This window comes from Belonocnema kinseyi, chromosome 8 (assembly GCF_010883055.1).
Source record: "Belonocnema kinseyi isolate 2016_QV_RU_SX_M_011 chromosome 8, B_treatae_v1, whole genome shotgun sequence".
Classification (NCBI taxonomy): domain Eukaryota; kingdom Metazoa; phylum Arthropoda; class Insecta; order Hymenoptera; family Cynipidae; genus Belonocnema; species Belonocnema kinseyi.
The window spans coordinates 31116842-31134736 of record NC_046664.1 but is presented as its reverse complement, the minus strand read 5'-3'; the positions used below and the strand labels follow the sequence as shown (position 1 = coordinate 31134736).

Genomic DNA, 17895 nt, shown 5'->3' with positions numbered 1-17895 from the left:
ATAATCAATAATAAAGAAAACCGATACAATTTAAGAACAAAATTTGCTGCAAAGTATCCTAATATACAAAAAGTCGTTCTAAGAGATCTTATCGCTAAGGTGTAGGACATCAAGACTAATATACACGTGACACAAGACCGAGCAATGGAGATTAAACTACAGGTTGATTTGCCGTGGAAAAACGACGGCAATGAGCATCAGTTAGAGTAATCCGCGTCAAACGATCAAGCAGGAGCAATTGATGTTCTTCCTCAACCTATTGATGATCCAACACCACCACATACCATATGAACAGAGATGTTATGCGCCTTTATTTTTTGGCAGAGAAATGTGGGCAAAGTGTGAGGAGAGAGCATCATAGACTCTTCTTACTTAAATACCAAGAGCTAGCCACAAAAATAAAGGAGCAGAATCTGGCAGATCAAAAACTCTTAATATCTGTAAACAGACTGCTTTTGGGTGTTGAAATAGCTGCTATCAAAATGGAAGTGGATTATCAGCTTCCTATTGTTGAACTTGTTTTGGAAGATGTGGAAAACGAAGACTTGATTGATGCTGAAGGCATAGGTGTTAGGGAAAATGAACATCATGTACCGGATCCATTAGAACCACATCCGGATATTAATAACGATGATGTGGATAGGGAAATCCCAGGAAAACTACAGCACCTTGAAAGGAATTTCGGTCATGCTTTACTAGAGTTCAAATATTTAGAACCAACAGTAAGGTATTCTCTGCCCAAAATGAACATCACAGATGATCTGCGTGCACTAATAGTACGTCTCGACAGCAAGGTTTTATCTACGTATTTAAACGTAGCACGAACTGCGTTACAGGTGCAAACTCTTGTATGCTGTGCAGCTGTGGCAACCTTTAGAATAATGGGCCGGAAAATTAGGCCTGCAAATGCAGTTTTTGTTTCAGCCAAGGGAGCGAGATCCACCATGTAAGATCAAGTTCGATATGGATGTCAGCAAAGTAAGGTGCAAATTGGGTAGATTAACTCAATATAAAAAAGGAAATAGAACCAGAAAGCTGATAAACAATATTACTAAAATCATCCACCGTCGACACATCGAGACATTAAAACCAGCAATATTGGAAGAAATTATAGACTCCCAACGACAGAGACTTGATGTTCATACTGCAAGACTGCGTCGGTACAAAAAAAATAGAACACGAAGGCAGCAAAATCGAAACTTCCAGACAGATGCAAGAAGGTTCTATGGTGAACTGAGAGTAAATCCAAATAACAAGCAAGACACCGAAGTCCCTCAATTGGAAGATATGACTAACTACTGGTTGGGTATTTGGGGAAAAATGAGCAGATGCAATTTGGATACTGCGTGGTTCACACTGGAGAAAGTAAGAGCAAGCAATAGTCCTAAAATGCAACTGGCAAACATTACAGTTTTAGATGTTTCAGCGGTCTTGAAAAGGGCAAGTAATTGAAAAGCTCCAGGTCGGGACATGGTGCACAACTTCTGGTACAAGTATCTGCCGAGTGTGCATCTTGCGTTGGCAAGGTGTTTTCAGAAGATCATTGAACACCCAGATCTGATGCCATGCGTTATGCTCCAGGGTACTACGTATATGATATCGAAAAAACCAGACGCTCAAAATCCGTCTGACTTTCGACTGATAGCCTGTCTTCCAAAAATTTATAAATGTCTTACAGCTATCATTGCAGATAAGGTATATTCTCATTGTGACGAGAATGTCATTCTTACAGAAGTACAAAAAGGATGTTGTAAAAACTCGCGAGGTTGTAAAGATCTAGTCACTATAGACGCTGTTGTCATGACTCAAGCTCGTAAGCATCAAAGGAACTTGCACATGGCATACATTGACTGCAAGCAAGCGTTTCCTTCCGTGCCGCATGACTATTTGCTTGAAGTCTTAAAACTTTAAAAAATGTGTCCACGCATTATTGACTTTCTAAACCATGCGATGAGGCTCTGGGGTACAAGAATCAAGTATTTTGATAATGGACAACCAAGGATAACTAGATCAATACGCATTACGACGGGTATATTTAAAGGAGACTCCTTCAGTGCACTATGGTTCTGTTTAGCGTTGAATCTATTGAAGAAAAACACTATACAGCATGCCTCATGGGTTCAGAATTCATGATAATGAGGATGGTCATCAAGTGACCCATCTTCTTTACATGGATGACCTGAAGCTGTACGCTAGTTCAGCCCAGAAACTGCAGCAAGTGATCGATGTCACAAAGCAGTTTTCCAATGATTAATCTCATGGAGTTCGGATTAGATAAATGTAGAACAGTACATTTAATCAGAGGAGAATTAGAGACCGCAAGGTTAGAGAACGAGTTTGAAAATGACATCGATGCAATAGCTGCAGGCGAATCATATAAATATCTGGGTATTCTTGAATCTAAAGGTATTAAGCATACGGTAGTTAAGACAAGCCTCACGACTGCATTCACTACGAGACACAGATTGATTATGAAGAGTTTTCTCAACTCGGCAAACAAAATCAGGGCAATCAACACATATGACATCCCTGTCCTCACGTACTCCTTCGGGCTCATAAAATGTTCTAACACCGACCTTGAAAAGTTAAATAGAATTGTTCGCGTAGAAATGACGAAGCACCGAATACACGACAGAAATTCAGCGATTGAAAGGGTATTTCTGTCACGAAATTTAGGGGGTAGGGGCGCTGTAAATGTCAAAAAACTGTGAGTCACAAGTTATAAAGTTGCAAGACTATTTTAACAGTAAACGAAATGTTGCGTTTCACAGTACCATATGTCAAGCGGATCTTGAATACACGCCCTTAAATTTGTCCTCCGATGGAGCCTTGAATATCAGAGCAGAAACTATAGAGGAATTAGAAATACAATGTAGGCTGAAAGCTATCCATGGCGAGCACCCCAACATGTTAGATCAAAATGAAGTGGATAGTGAGGCATCTAATATTTGGCAAACACGTGTTATCTCAAGACGTGGTTGACCGGTGCCGATTATGTGGAGATACCAGCGAATCCATCGAGCACCTTATTGATGGTTGTCGCGTAATCGCTCAAAGAGAATATACGCAGAGAACCCTGGCGGACTGAAGGAACCGAATGGAGCCTCTACAAAGTACACGTAAAGACCCCATTCGGTTCCTTTTTAAAAAAAAAACTCGAAAAAACAGCAAAATCAACTCTTAAATTGTTGAAATTCGGATTCGACATTAAAATTCCCTATATAAGGTCACGGAATAATCGCAATCGTTTTTTTTTTTCAACGGTAAAAAGTTTAAAAAAAATACTACCCTGGCGAACCGAAGGAACCAAATGGAGCCTCTACAAGGTACCCGTAAAGACCCCATTGGGTTCCCATTCGGTTCCTTTTTTAAAACTCAAAAAAACAGCAAAATCAACTTTTAAACTGTTGAAATTCGGATTCTACGTTAAATTTTCTATTAGAAACTCACGGAGTAATCGCAATACTTTTTTTGTAGCGTTAAAAATGTCAAAAAATGTCATTAACTTCTGCTGAAGGTGACTTCAAGCACATTCATAATATCTTAAGTAATATGTTGCGCGCGAAGTTTAGAAATAAACTTCTCTCTAACTTGCATCGCAGCGTTGTTGCCTGAGGTTTCCACTGCGTGGCGCTAGCATCCAGAAAAAATTCTTAAGTTTACCGACGGAACGCTTATTAACTGTTACTAAAAGAAAATGCACTTGAAGGCGCCTTCGGCCCATGTAAATGACAGGTATTTTATTTGTTAAAGTTTTTAACGCTACAAAAAAAGTATTGCGATTACTCCGTGAGTTTCTAATGCAAATTTTAACGTAGAATCCGAATTTCAACCGTTTAAAAGTTGATTTTGCTGTTTTTTTTAGTTTTTTAAAAAGGAGCCGAATGGGGACCCAATGGGTTCTTTACGGGTACTTTATAGACGCTACTTTCGGTTCCTTCGGTCCGCCAGGGTACTTACAGGCGACGCGTTTAAAGTGTAGCAGTCAGCAGGCGCTATACGTTTTATCCTTCTTTTTACCCAGTGGGCACAAAATTTGGCGATGTCTTTACGACATCTTTACGACAACTTTACGACATCCTATGCCCATGTCGTATCGGTGTCTTTGCGATATCGTAAAGACATCGTCAGATCAAGCGACTTATTTACGATATCGTAAAGACACCTTAAACGACATGGACATTGGATGTCGTAAAGATGTCGTAACGATGTCGCAAAGACGTCGCTAAACTTTGTGCCCGCTGGGTAACTTTTCACCGTTGCAAAAAAGGATATTGCGATTATTCCGTGACCTTCTATAGGGAATTTTGACGTAGAATCCGAATTTAAATAAATTAGAAGTTTATTTTGCTGTTTTTTCGAGTTTTTTAAAAAGGAACCGAATGGAAACCCAATGGGGTCTTTACGGGTACTTTGTAGAGGCTCCATTCGGTTCCTTCGGGTAGCAGGGATTGTACATCAACAACCAGCCCTAAACTTAGAACTCTTAAAAGAATGGATGCCTTTCTATAGATACATTCCAATGCCCGTGTTAGAAAGCGAAGATTACATATTATATTGGGATTTTACTATTCAAACGGATCATCACATCCGGGCCAATCGACCTGACATCGTGATGCGAGAAAAAAAAAGGTGAAAGAGTCTACATCATCGACATTGCTTTTCCGCTTAACTGAAATTTGCAGTCAACCTATACAATCAAAATCCACAAGTATAGCGAGTTACGGCATGAAGTAAAGAACATATGGAGGAATGTGAATCATGCATCTATGCATCCCATTGTGATTTCGGCTACAGGCAATGTGCACGCAAGATGCACTGAAAATCTTGAACATTTAGGAGTCCGTAGGGTATTGGCAGCAGCTTAGAAGACGGTTTTATTAAACACCTATCGCATTGTAAGAAACTTTCTTGATCATACGGAAGCGAGCAACTAAAAGCGCGTGGAGTGGCAGATAGTAGCTCTAAGAAAGCATCCAGAGGTGACTTATCACCTCCAACACTCGTGGCCGCTCGTAATTGTACACCTACAACATCATCGCAGGAGGTGTCAAGCATCGTATTAAATTAGTTGAATTGATTTATAACATTTTAATCTCATCAGTCACTTGACTTAGTCCGTGGCTATGATGTATAACCGGGTTTACCTGAGTAAAAATTTAATAAAAGCACAATTATGAATGTTCAATTCAATAAAGAAAAATTCGAATTTTCTCTATATATTAAAAACTTTTCTTAAAGATAAAGTGGTAAAGGTTAGTAAACCCCATTTTTTCTGATGAAAAAATTGCTTAACACTGAATATTTTGGTTTATATAAGTAAATATAATAATCAATTGCAATTTAAATATAAATAAAAACTTAAAATTATTTTCAGCAACTTTAGATTTTCCTCAGAATACTTATGTTTGTTAGTTTTACACTGGAAATGGGTGCTTTTAATGAAAAATTATCAGATTTTAAAGAAAAAATGTTTTCAACAATTTTAGTCTTTCAGTTGGATGAACTTTTACTTTTCTGGAACTTTAACTTTTTACCGAAAGTTAATATTTAAAATAATCATTAGATTTTAACGTTTTCTAATTTTTTTAACAATTTAAGCTTACGTTAAAGTTTTACAAAAAAAAAGTATTTTGAAACGAAAATTATAAATCAAACAAAAATTGCAATTTTTAACAGTTTCAGGTTATGTTAACGTTTTTATTTTATAGGAAAACGGTTATTTGAAACCAAAATCATTATCAAATTGTTTTCTTCGGAAATAATTGGTATTTTCAGTAAAAAATTATTAAATTTTAAAGAATATTTACCACTTTTCAACAACTTTATGTGTTAGTGTGTTCCATTTGAAATTCGTAATATGATATAAAAATAATTAAATTCTCACATTGGGTCAGGGGTTTCTGTCGGAAATTTCAGTTTTTATTTGGAAGCCATTAGATTTCAAAGAAAAAAAATAATTTGTTAATTTTAGGCTACGTTGCTGTTTTACATCGAAGTGCTATTTTCAAGCAAAAATCGTTGTAATTTGAACAAGAATTAGAAACTTTGAACCTGTTTCGATCATATTAGTGTCTTTAGTCGGAAATTGGTATTTTTAATTAGAATAAAATTGTATTTCCAACTTTTCAAAGAAGATTTACAACATTATAACAAATTTAGGTTATGTTGGTGTTTTGCTACAGAAAGCGGTATTTTGAGTAAATATCATTAGATTTCAAAGAAGATTAAGATTGATTATCAGTTTTTACTGAAAATATCTTTATAAACTTTAAAAAAGATTTTCATTTGAAACAATTTTTTGTTATGTTTTGTTAGTGTTTTTCGTCGAAGATTGTGGTATTTTTAATTTTTTTAAATTCCTGATTTTTGTACAATTTTAATTTAATTTGTATATAGAATTGTAATTTAATTTGAATTAATACAATAAATTTTTGAACAATTTTAGGTTATTCTCACGTTTTTCAAAAGAAGATTTACAATCTCATACAATTTCTTGTGTTAGTGTTTTTTGTCTAAAATGTCTATTGTTATTCAAAATCATTAGATTTCGAAGAATATTTACTATATTCGAACAATAATAGGATATTCTAGCATTTTTAACCGAAAATCAATAAAAAGTATTAAAACAAATATATAAATTTTAAATTGATGAAAGACTAAATTTTGGTATTTATTAATAATTATTTTTATTTCAAAATTACGTGGGACAAAAAATTTTTTTTTCTGGTTTAATAAAATTAGTTGTTTTTTATAAAAGTGTTGCGCTTGATAATTACTGCTTATTACGTTGGTATGTAGAAAAAATCCCAATTTTTTTATAGGAAAAATCCCGCTTTACCTAACAAATTTCCAATAAATCAATTGAAATAATTCTAATTAATTCTCTCGAAATCAAAGTGTTTCAATTGCTTTATAATTTCAGACATATGCTTGTAATTTTTGAAATTAAAAATACTGCAATATAGAAATATTATTCTATGTGAAAGAGAATCAAAAAATAGAAATTGTCTGATGTTTTCTTTAGAATGCTATGGTCTGGAAGCTGATTAGAGCCACTGTAAAGTTAGCTGATGAGCACAGTTCGGCTCTCACGTACGGAGATTCGGAGAACCACTGGTGCGGCAGAGAGGCGGTTGCCTAGCAACGCTCGCCTTCGTCGTGCGCGCGCACGCTTATCACTGATCCAACCGGGGTTCTCCGCATTTGAGAGCTGAGCTGCTCTCGTCAGCTTTACAGAGGGCCTGATCCACTCCCTTAAATTAAAAATTAAATAATTTTTTCCAGCTCCACCATCTTACGAAGAGTCAGTGTCTGGAGCTCGAAGTCTCCGAGATCGAGACGAATCCGAACACGTTATGGGGATTAGAGGACATTTTGCTCCACGATACCCTGTTTACAATTTTGCTCCAGCGCAGTAAAATATTTCTTTTTATATCTATTGACTTTAAATACACGTTTTTTATTGTTAATCTACGAGAGAATTGCTTACAAGCGCTTAAAACTGAAATGCATAAAATGCACAAAATGCACAAATAACAATTTAAATGTATGAAAAATAACTTTATTTTTATTGAAAATAGAATTCGATGGCTTTTTGATAAATTATACAGAAATTTTATATATTTGAGAAGTTTACTGGTGATATTTTGATTTAATTTTTTTACTTTATAGCTTTTAAAATTATAATCTTTCATAATTTATTCGAACATATAAATATTTTATAGTACGATCAACTAAATTTTAACAAGCATAGAAAAACTTTTAATTTTAGTTGAACATCGACCTATGACTAATTGCTACTGCCACGAGAATTTTCGTCTGTACAAATTAAAAATATTTTTCCATCGAATAAGTATGAGAATGTTTTCATTCACATTTTTTTACGAAACATTTTTTTGCTAACTGTGCGTAAATATTATAGAATAATTTAAAAACAATGTTTAATCCTGTCTGACAAAGGGAACATGTATATTCACAGAGTTTAATATATACGAAAATATATTACATATTTTGGGATTAATCATTTCAGAATTTCCATACATCTTGCGTTATTAAAAAAAAAGTTTTTTCACGTATAATGTGAAAATGAGACTGAATTCAATGTTTTATAAAAAAATACAAAATGTTTATCGTTCTGAAATACTTTAAGAAAATAGTATATTTCTCGATTTTTATTTTAAAGAGTTTCATTCAACAAATTTTTATTCAAAAAAAGACAAATCCATATTTTTAAATTGATGCGAGTATATTGGAAAGCTGCCCTCAAATTTATTCATATGCACAAATGAATAAATGCTTTTTTAAAAAATGATTTTTCGAATTATTACATATTTTCCATAAGAAAAAAAGACGTTTTTGTCAAGTTTATTCAGAATCGTCAATATAAGGTGATTCGAGTTTAGACTCAATATTTTTTTTCACAATTACCTATAGAATACAATTTAATAATTCATTTTTAAATGTCGTCCCCATAAGTCTGTTTTATAGGTTAAAAAAAACCATGAGAGAAAAATTTTGTTTTTGCTATTTTCAGCGCTAGTTAGGGTTTTTTTTATTGCTTTTCAACATAAAAATTGCTTCTTATACATAAAATTCAACTTTTTACTGATAATCAGCTGTTTTAAAAATAATTTTTAGTAACTTTATTTTTGAAGAGAGTTAGAAATTCGCGGTTTTTTTTTAAGTTTTGAACTTACTTTCAACATTTCAGTAAGAGCGAGGCAATCAATTGAATTTAACAGAAAAAATGTTTTAAGCGATTTATTATTATTAATACAAAATATTCTCTTAGAATAATGCTAAAAAGTTGTGTTTGTTTAAAATATTCAACTTTTTGTCTACTTTTTAACAAAGTTGAGGTAATAATAACCTCAATTTCATAAACAGAATTTTTTAAACAATTTATTATTATTTGTAATGGTATTTTCTTCGAATAATGCTAGAAAGTTGTTGCTTTTTCTAAAATATTCAACTTTTTGTCTGCTTTTCACTTACAGCGAGGTAAAAATTAATGTATTAATTCTAATTTTAAATTTTCCTGATTACTGGTCAAAATAATTTTCGGAAGAAACGAGAAAAAATATGCCTCGGCCTATATAATACGCGAGGCAAATTTTTACTACAAATTTACTACAAAATTTACTACAAATATGCGATGACTATTTAATCTTTTTTCTTCAGAAAATTATTTTGACCAGTAATCAGCAAATTTTCACATCAGAATTAATTAATTAATTATCCTGGTCGACAAAATAACATCATTACTTCACAAATTAATGTAGTTAAAGAAAAATGATGGTTTAAACAAATTATGTTTGAAAATCACTAAAAATCGTGTGAAAATCACTTAATATCTCCTGAAATCCATTGAAATATTTGTAGATACTTTGAAAATTCTTTAAGTCTTTAAAAATACTTGAGGATCTTTAGAAATCTCTTGAAAAACCTGAAGATTTTTTGAAGTCACTGACACTGAAAACATGAACGATTTAAAAATCAATTTTTAAACAAATTTGTAAACATGGAGTGTTTTTAGATTTTTTAAAAGAAATTCCATGACAATTCCAGGTTTTTTCCAGGTATAATATTTTATAGTACGGAGCAATTAAAATATTTCACATTTTTTGAAACAATCGACTCGGAATATGTATACAGTTTCGCGAGTTTATTATAAATAATGTTTTTTTTCAGTTTTTAGGATTTAATTAATACGTGTCATTAGGAAGCTTTGACAAATTATATTACAAGATATTCTTAAATTTAATATATTTAGCATCATCGTTTAATTAATACTTGAATAATACTAACAACATACTTACACATTTCTTGAATTTGTCCCTAAAGTCCATGAATTTAAACAATAATTCAAACAAATTTTTATTTTAAGGTTTAAAATACAACATTTTTAAAGAGACAGACGAATTTTTAACTAAGTTTTTGAATTTTCTACCAAAAAGATTAATTTCCTTCCAAAAAAAGATTTTTTTTTGAAAATATATCAATTCTCAACCAAATAGTTGAATTTTATCTAAGAAAAATTAATTTTCAACCAAACAGAGAAGTTAAATTTTCAGTTCAAAAAATTTATTTTCCATCAAACCAAAAAGAAAAAGAAATTTCAACCCGTAATAAATTTTTACCAGGAATGATCAGTCTTCAACTGGAATAGACGAAATTAAAAAAAAAATGTTTCGCAAAAGGATTTAAATGTTAACCAAGTAGTTTTATTTTCAATGAAAAAAATGAATTTTTAAAACAGAGGATTAATTTTGTACCAAAAAAGACAATTTTTCAAAAAATACATAAATTTTTAGGGAATAGTTAAATTTGCAACTAAGAAAAAGAAATTTATCAACAATATTTCTAGTTAAGTTTTAAGCCAACCAGATCAATTTTTAACTGAAACAATAAATCTTTAACTGGAACAGTTAATTTTTCAGCCAAAAAGAAAATTTTCACACAAAGAAATTAATTTTAAATCAAAAAGATTGATTTCTCTCAAAAAAAGGTGAAAAAGAAAACATTTCTACCAAAAATTGAATAATTACATTTTTAGTTAAAAATTAATTTTTAACAAGAAAAAAACAAAAAAAATTGAACAAAATAGTTGAAGTTTCAACTGAAATAGTGAAATTTTCGGTAATTTTTTTTTTTTTTTAAAGAATTTTCAACCAAATTTAGTTTATAATGAGAATATTTAATTAAATCTTTTTTAAAAACTATTTTTTTGTTGCCAACTCCAGTTGATATTAATATTTTATGAACTTTTGGATCAATTTTAGGAATTTGTTTAGTTATTCAAATTATTTCAGGATTATTTTAATCCAAAGTTATTATTTTTTAATCAAAGTGATGAGTTTTCAATCAAAATTATGAATCTTAAACCAAACAAAGAAAAATTTTACCAAAATATTTCAACTTTCTACCAAGTAATTAAATTTTCATTTCCAAAAAGTTAAATCACGAAGGAAAGATGCATTAGTTGAAATTTCAACCAAAACATATTTTAGTTTACAATCAAAAACATTTGAATAAACCCAAAAATACGAGTTTTCAACATGAGTGGAATTTTAAACTGAAAAATATTTTTTCATATGCAAAAAACGATTGAATTTTCAAGAAGAAAGATGAATTTTTAACCAAGGATATTAATTTTCTAGCAAATAATTGAATTTTCAACTAAAAACGATAATTCTTAACCACAACTAGAATAGTTAAATTTTTATATAAAAAAATTAATTTTAAACGAATAAAAAAACGACATTTTAACAAAATAGTTTAATGCAACTTTTAAAATAAAAAAATAATTTTTATTCAATTTTATATTGCAATTAAAAAAATAATAATAAGCACGCGCTCGAAAAAATTTCCAAACAAAAATTTTTCAAAAAATGGTATAATTTGACATTTAAAGTGTTTGAAATTCAAAACTTTTTATTCAGAAGCTCTCAAAATTGAAAAATTTGTGACCACAATTTTCGAAAGTAGAAAATTTCATGAAAAAGTAGTTGAAATTGCATAATTTCGAAATCAAAGCTTTCAACATTTTTTTAAGTTTTAAAAATCAAAGGAAGTGAAATTGTATCTATTATTTATAATTAAAAACATTAAAAATTGAAAACTTTCGAAGTTGAAATTAATTTTAACTCGAAGCGATTAAAATTGAATGTTTCAAATTATTATTACATAACAAAAATGATATGATATTAAGATTGGACATGGAAAAATTTAAATAAAAAGACAAAAAGTAATCGTTGATTTTTTTTATTCTTCTGCAGATTGAAAAAAATTCAACTATAACATAACATGACCTATAACACAATCTAGTGACTCAAGTCAAATGACATTTTTTTTACCTATTATACATTTTAAATTCATTTTTAATTATACAACATGAACATTAGCTGCCATTGCAATTAGTTCACAATAAAGTCTTATCTCGATTTACCCAATCGATTTTTTAACAACAAAAACGTTCGCAATACTTTTTTTATATCAATGTAATCTATCCTTAAATATTTTGATTTTGTTTATCTTAAAAATATCGTGACTTTTACTACAGGGTGGAACGTTAGATCTAATTTCCTAAAAAAAAATCTAAAAATTTAAAAGAATGTAAAATTAGTTTAAATCGTTAACATTCATCTGGAGAGTTATATTTTATTTTTCTAGTGCGGTTTTTCTTCAAGGTATTGAGCCTGATAAATTTACAGATTTGGAAAATAAATGATTTTTTATTTACACAGTATCAAAAATTCGATTCTGTCATTTTTCATGTAAAAATTAAATTAAAAAATCGTTCTAAAAATTGAGATAATTAAGAAAATTGTCTCTCTTATCTCACCCTGTATTGTTAGTGCACAGAATTTTCTGCAAAGATAACGCACTATTATTATGCACTACTTTTAGAATCATCATTTATATTATATTCATATAATATAATTTAATTTATATACAAATATAATATGCACACAATTTAATTATTTACTAAATCTGATTAACGCACAGCAGAAATACGCATTGCTTTTTTATTTCACAAAGAATTATAATATCGGATTACCTAAATATTTCAATCTCAATAGATGTAGACTTTTATTTTTTTTTTTTTAACGATAATCATTATTCACTTATATCAAGACTAGGCACTCGACATGTGTAAAATGAAAACGTCTCTAAGTTTATATCTCGATGTGACAGATTTTTAAATGCAAAGGCAAGATTTATTGCTTTCATTCAAAAAAGATGCAAACAAGTCAAGATTTGCTATTCAAAAAAGGCGTAGAAATTGAGATTTAAAAAAAGGGAGTAAAAATTTTTAATACACTTTTTTTCAACTTTATAAATCTCTGCGATAAACTCTATTTAGAAGTTCTTTACTCTAACAGCTTCGATTTACGTTTAATATTTATTATTTATTAACAGATTAAGAATTTTTTGAGGTGAAAGGTTCGAAATAGAGTTTTAGAATTTTTCGAGAAATCTTTTGATATTATTTCTAATAAACAGTTTGAGACAAGGTTTTCATTTTGAATCCACTTATCAGCACTGCTTCCTTTTTCTTAAAACAGTGATGCCTATCGATCCTCGCACTTTGCGTAGCAAATCAATTATGTCTGATGTAGACATGTGTTCTACACACTCGTCGTTAATCTGAAAAGGAATAATTTGAACATTAATTTAAATTTAATTTTCTTTTATTTAACTGAAGAATTCGAGGAAAAATTGAGATTTTAAGCAAAAACAAACAACTAAACTTGATGTCAGTTCAGAGTGGCCGCTTGATCTGTTATTTTTTCGAATTATGACATCACTCAGATTATAATGCGTAATTTGATGCTTGTTTTATTTATAGATTTTTATTTTTGAGCGGACATTTTATAATTTAGAATTATAAAATACAGTCTTGAAGACTTAAACAAATTAAAAATTAAAATCATTTGCAGTTAAAAAATTTTCGATAAATAACGTTTTTATTTTATCACCTGTAAATATAAATAAATTCAAAATTTAAGAATTTCCATATTTTAACGCTTAAACTTAAAATGTTTTAATTCGAGAGTATTGGTCACTAAAGACATGTAAACGCCAAATTAAAACTTTATAAACTATTTTTAATTTAAAAATATTCGCACTTTAAAGTTTTTATTAATTTAAAAATATTGTTTTTGTATAATATTCCATTTTTAACCCATTCAATTTGAAAAATTTTAATTATGAAAAAGAATACCTCTGTAATATTTAGCAATATATCACTGCTCTTTTAAAACAGTAAATTAAAACCAAATATTTTAAAGTAAAGAATTTTGAAACTGATTTTTTTGTCATAGAAAGCTTTGAATCGTTAAAATTTCGAAGAACTTTCAAACTTTGAACTTTACTATTTTAATTTTTCGATTTAAAAATGTTTGTTTTTTAACTTAAATTAAATGTTTAATTTAAGTTAAATTAATCGAATTTTTCCTACCATTTTTAGAAAATCCTGCATATTTTAAAAAATCTCCTTAAAATCTTTTAGATTATTTTTTTTGACAATTTAGGAAATCTGTTCAAATTTTTAAAAACATTTTCTTAACATAATTTTTCAACATGAAAAATCATTTTCAATTTTCCTAGGAATGTTAAGAAAATGTTTTTATTCTTTTGAAGCCTTTAACCATTATTCAAAAGCTTCTAAATTATTGGTATGAAATTTTACAACTTTTTCAAACTTAAAATTACTCAAATTATTTTCTACAAATAATAAGCAGGAGTTTCTGAAAATTCCAAAAAAATTCGATTCATTCTAAAAAAATACTGAGAAGTTCTGAAAAAATTTTACAAATAATTTTTAATTAGAAAAATTTCAAAACAAATTTGAAATTTGCAAAAATTTAAAGCAATTTCTAAGTTTCTTAAGATTTTGAAATAAAATTTTGAAGCTTTTTGAGGATGTTGCATATGTTAATATTTAAAATGATTAAATAATTAATTAATTAAGTAATTTTAAACCAAGAACATTAATTTCTGATTAAAAAAGACCAACTTTCAACCAAATGCAATAATTTTAAACTAAAAAATATAAAAGTTAAAAATACAGTGATTACATTATTTTATAAGTTGAAGATTTCTTTAATTAGATGTTAAATTATTTTCATTTCAAATAGTTTCAAAATCTTGAAAAATCTACATGTTATAGATTTTTTTTTAATTTTTAATTATTTACAAAAAAATTTCAGAACTTCTAAACCTTTTTTAAAATTATTTTAATTTTTCCTAAAATCTCTCCTCAATTTTTGTTAAAATCCATCCAAATAAAAAATATTTCCTTAAAATAATTCAGATTCATTTTTGACAATTTTGGAAATCCTTCCAAATATTATCTTATAATTAATTTTCCAAAATAAAAAAAATCATCGTTTTTCTGAACAATCTTAAGAAAATGTTTTTTAGTTTTTTGAAGCTTCTGCAAATTCTTAACAAGATTCTTAATTTTTTGTTCGAAATCTTTGACCTGAATTTAAAATCTTTTCAGATTTTCGAAATATATTCAACTTTCTGGAATTTTTCTAGAAATAATAGGTGTTCAATATTTATTTAAACGTCAACATTAAACAATTTTACTTGCAAATTAAAAGTTTTTAAATAGAAAGATTAAAATTATACCGTTCATTTTTGTGTTTTGTTTAGTTTTGAATATTTATTTTCGAATTATTAATTTTAAATTAACAGTCAAATATTTCGAAATAATAGGCAATTTATTTTTTTCTTATTTAAAAAATTTAAATTCTTAAATTTTAGACTGAAACGATATCTGAAATTTAATAAGTTTAAATATAGTAATTAATAATATTGATTAATATATTATTTTGAAGTGATTTTAAAATTTAAAATAGTATATAAAGTTTCAACCGGGCATTCACATTTATTTAACTACTAAGTAATGTTAATTTAATTATTATTCACTGGTTAATTCAATTCAATTTTAAAAATAATTAAATGAACCAAACTTTTCTAATCCAAAATTTTTCTAATATTCCAATTAAGGATTTTCGAATTACGAATTGCAAACTGAATTATATAATAATTGAAACATATAAAATTTCAACTAATTTTTTTAAACTCATAAAATCAAACTTTAACAGATTTTTTTTTACATGTGTAATATCACTTACGAACTTAGTTATGTATAGTTTGAAAAAACAAATTATTGAAATAGGCTGATTAAAATGTATGAAAATTTATGAAACTATATTCATGTATAAGACATTTAATTCTCGGAGGATTTTTGAAAATTCTAAAAATTACGGGCGTTATGCTAAGTTGAATTTTGCGATCATATTATTTTGATTTATCGATATGTCAAAACCGCAAAATGAATTTAAATTAAACTTGAAGGTATTGTATAGAAAAGCCTACACTCTATTGTAATGATAAATTTTTTCCAAATTTTGGTAAAAAAATTTTTTTTTTAATTTTGATCAATTTTTTTTCAATATCGCGCTTTTTATTTTTTTCTAATTAGCATATGTAAATTCCTTATAATTTCACCTTTTATAGCTTCACAGGGAAAAAACAACATTTTTCGGACAAAAATCGCCCGATAGGTCAACCTCTTAATGTATTTTTCTTTGAATTTGAATTTAATTTTTTTTTAAAGGCCAAAAGCCTTCCAGGCACAATGAGTATCTGCGGATACTTCAGTCCAACTAATGCAAAATTTTTTATCTCATAAAAAAGTTTAAAATTTTGTTGTTTAACTTTTCAGTAATACAATTTTTAAGAGACTTTTAAATTCATTAAAACTAGCCATAAATCAATTTAATAGCCAACTAAAATTTTTTTCAACTGAGTTAGAGTAGGGAAAAAATTTTTTTATAATCTTATAAACAAATTAATGAACGAAAATAACTTTTTTGTGATTCATAATCCATAACTTTTGTATAAAATATAAAAGATATTAATGTGCGATAACAATTATTTAAAAAAAGCTATATTTTAGCAATTATTTAAACCGTCATATTTTTGGATTTGGAACAAATTTCTTATTTTTTAAACAATTTTTATAACCAAATTTGCATTTTGACATGTTATTTATGAATTGGTTTAATTTCTTTAGGAAATCAACTAGAAAGCCTTTTCATAAAAAATGTAAGAATGTGAATTTTTTTAATAAAAATCCTTTATATTCTTAACTATTTTTGGCAATTTAAAAAAGATGATAGCAAGGAGTCCCTGAAAAGTAATTTCTAGTTGATTCCGGAAAAAATTAGGCCTATAATAAACAAATGGTAAAAATATGCATTTGTTTATAAAAATTATTTAAATAATCATCTACTTTATGCAATTTGAAACATAATCAGTCATAAATATTTGTCATGATATTTCTAATTAGTTATGGCATTGATTTACGACCAGTTTTAATGAATTTAAATGTCCTAAATAAAATATAATCACAGAAAAGTTGAACATTTGTTATTAAATACAATTTTTTGCTTCATTCAATGTAAAATATTCACTGAAATGACGATGTCTCATGACCCAGAAGTCAACATAATTTTTTTTTAAAATTAAAAAGTCTTTTTTATGATTTTAAAGTGTATACTTTTTTCTTCAATGTCCTAAAGTTTCATTAGAATTTGTTTTAAGGTTTTGCAAATATTGATAATTCAAAATAATGTGGTCGCAAAATCCAGTATGGGGTAATTTCCGTAATTTTGGAAATTTCAAAAAATTTCTCAAAATAAATAAAACTGGCAGAATTTGCAAATAATTTTTAGTTTTTCTGAATTTTTTACTAACCATAATAAGTACGTCGCCCTCTTTCAGTCTACCATCTTTTGCCGCTACACTGTCTGGATATACGACGGAAATCACAGTTTGATCGCCTTCTGACTGTAAGCTAAAGCCAAGCCGACTGTTCCATCCTCGAGTCAGCTCAACCATGAAAACCTGAATAGAAAATTTAGAATAAATAAAAAATTAAGAAAATAAATTTCAGCCAAAGCAGTGTAAATTTTTTTATTCACAAGCTTTAATTTTAATTTAGTACCTCATCTCCTTCTTCGCAGGTCGTGGGTAAAGTCTCTTTAACACTTTCACCTACATTCTGGATGTTTTCTGAAATCGCACTGTCATCCGGAGCAAACATCACACCTTTCCATTTCAGCAGGCCCTTGCTTCCACCCGGACCCTCATTCCCAAAGACTTTACCTAATTGAAAAATATTTTGGAATCAAAATATATACTTTGTAATTAAAAATATGTTGGAATTGAAAAATACTTTGGAATTAAAAAATATTTTGAATTTTCAACATTTTTATGTACGAGGGTAGTTCAATAAGTCCTTAGAATGAAGTATAAAAACAATTTTTTTTGGGTAAATTTTTTTTTATTTTTCAACATAATCTCCTTGGA

General features: G+C 28.5%; 2 protein-coding genes across 2 annotated transcripts in view; one reads left to right on the top strand and one right to left on the bottom strand.

Annotated features, from left to right (window-relative positions):
* Window positions 1-7618, top strand: part of LOC117178962 (arrestin domain-containing protein 17) — a 28873-nt gene extending 21255 nt beyond the window's left edge. Inside the window, exon 7 of the mRNA XM_033370554.1 lies at window positions 7288-7618. Within this exon, the coding sequence (XP_033226445.1) occupies window positions 7288-7421 (134 nt within the window). The 3' untranslated portion in view covers window positions 7422-7618. The remainder of the gene's footprint in view (window positions 1-7287) is intronic.
* Window positions 7619-11934: 4316 nt separating this feature from the next.
* LOC117177693 overlaps window positions 11935-17895 on the bottom strand; it is a 159285-nt gene continuing 153324 nt past the window's right edge. The window contains exons 10-12 of the mRNA XM_033368550.1: window positions 17531-17691; window positions 17281-17430; window positions 11935-13152 (exon numbers count right to left, since the gene is read on the bottom strand). Coding sequence (XP_033224441.1) covers window positions 13042-13152; window positions 17281-17430; window positions 17531-17691 — 422 coding nt within the window. The 3' untranslated portion in view covers window positions 11935-13041. The remainder of the gene's footprint in view (window positions 13153-17280; window positions 17431-17530; window positions 17692-17895) is intronic.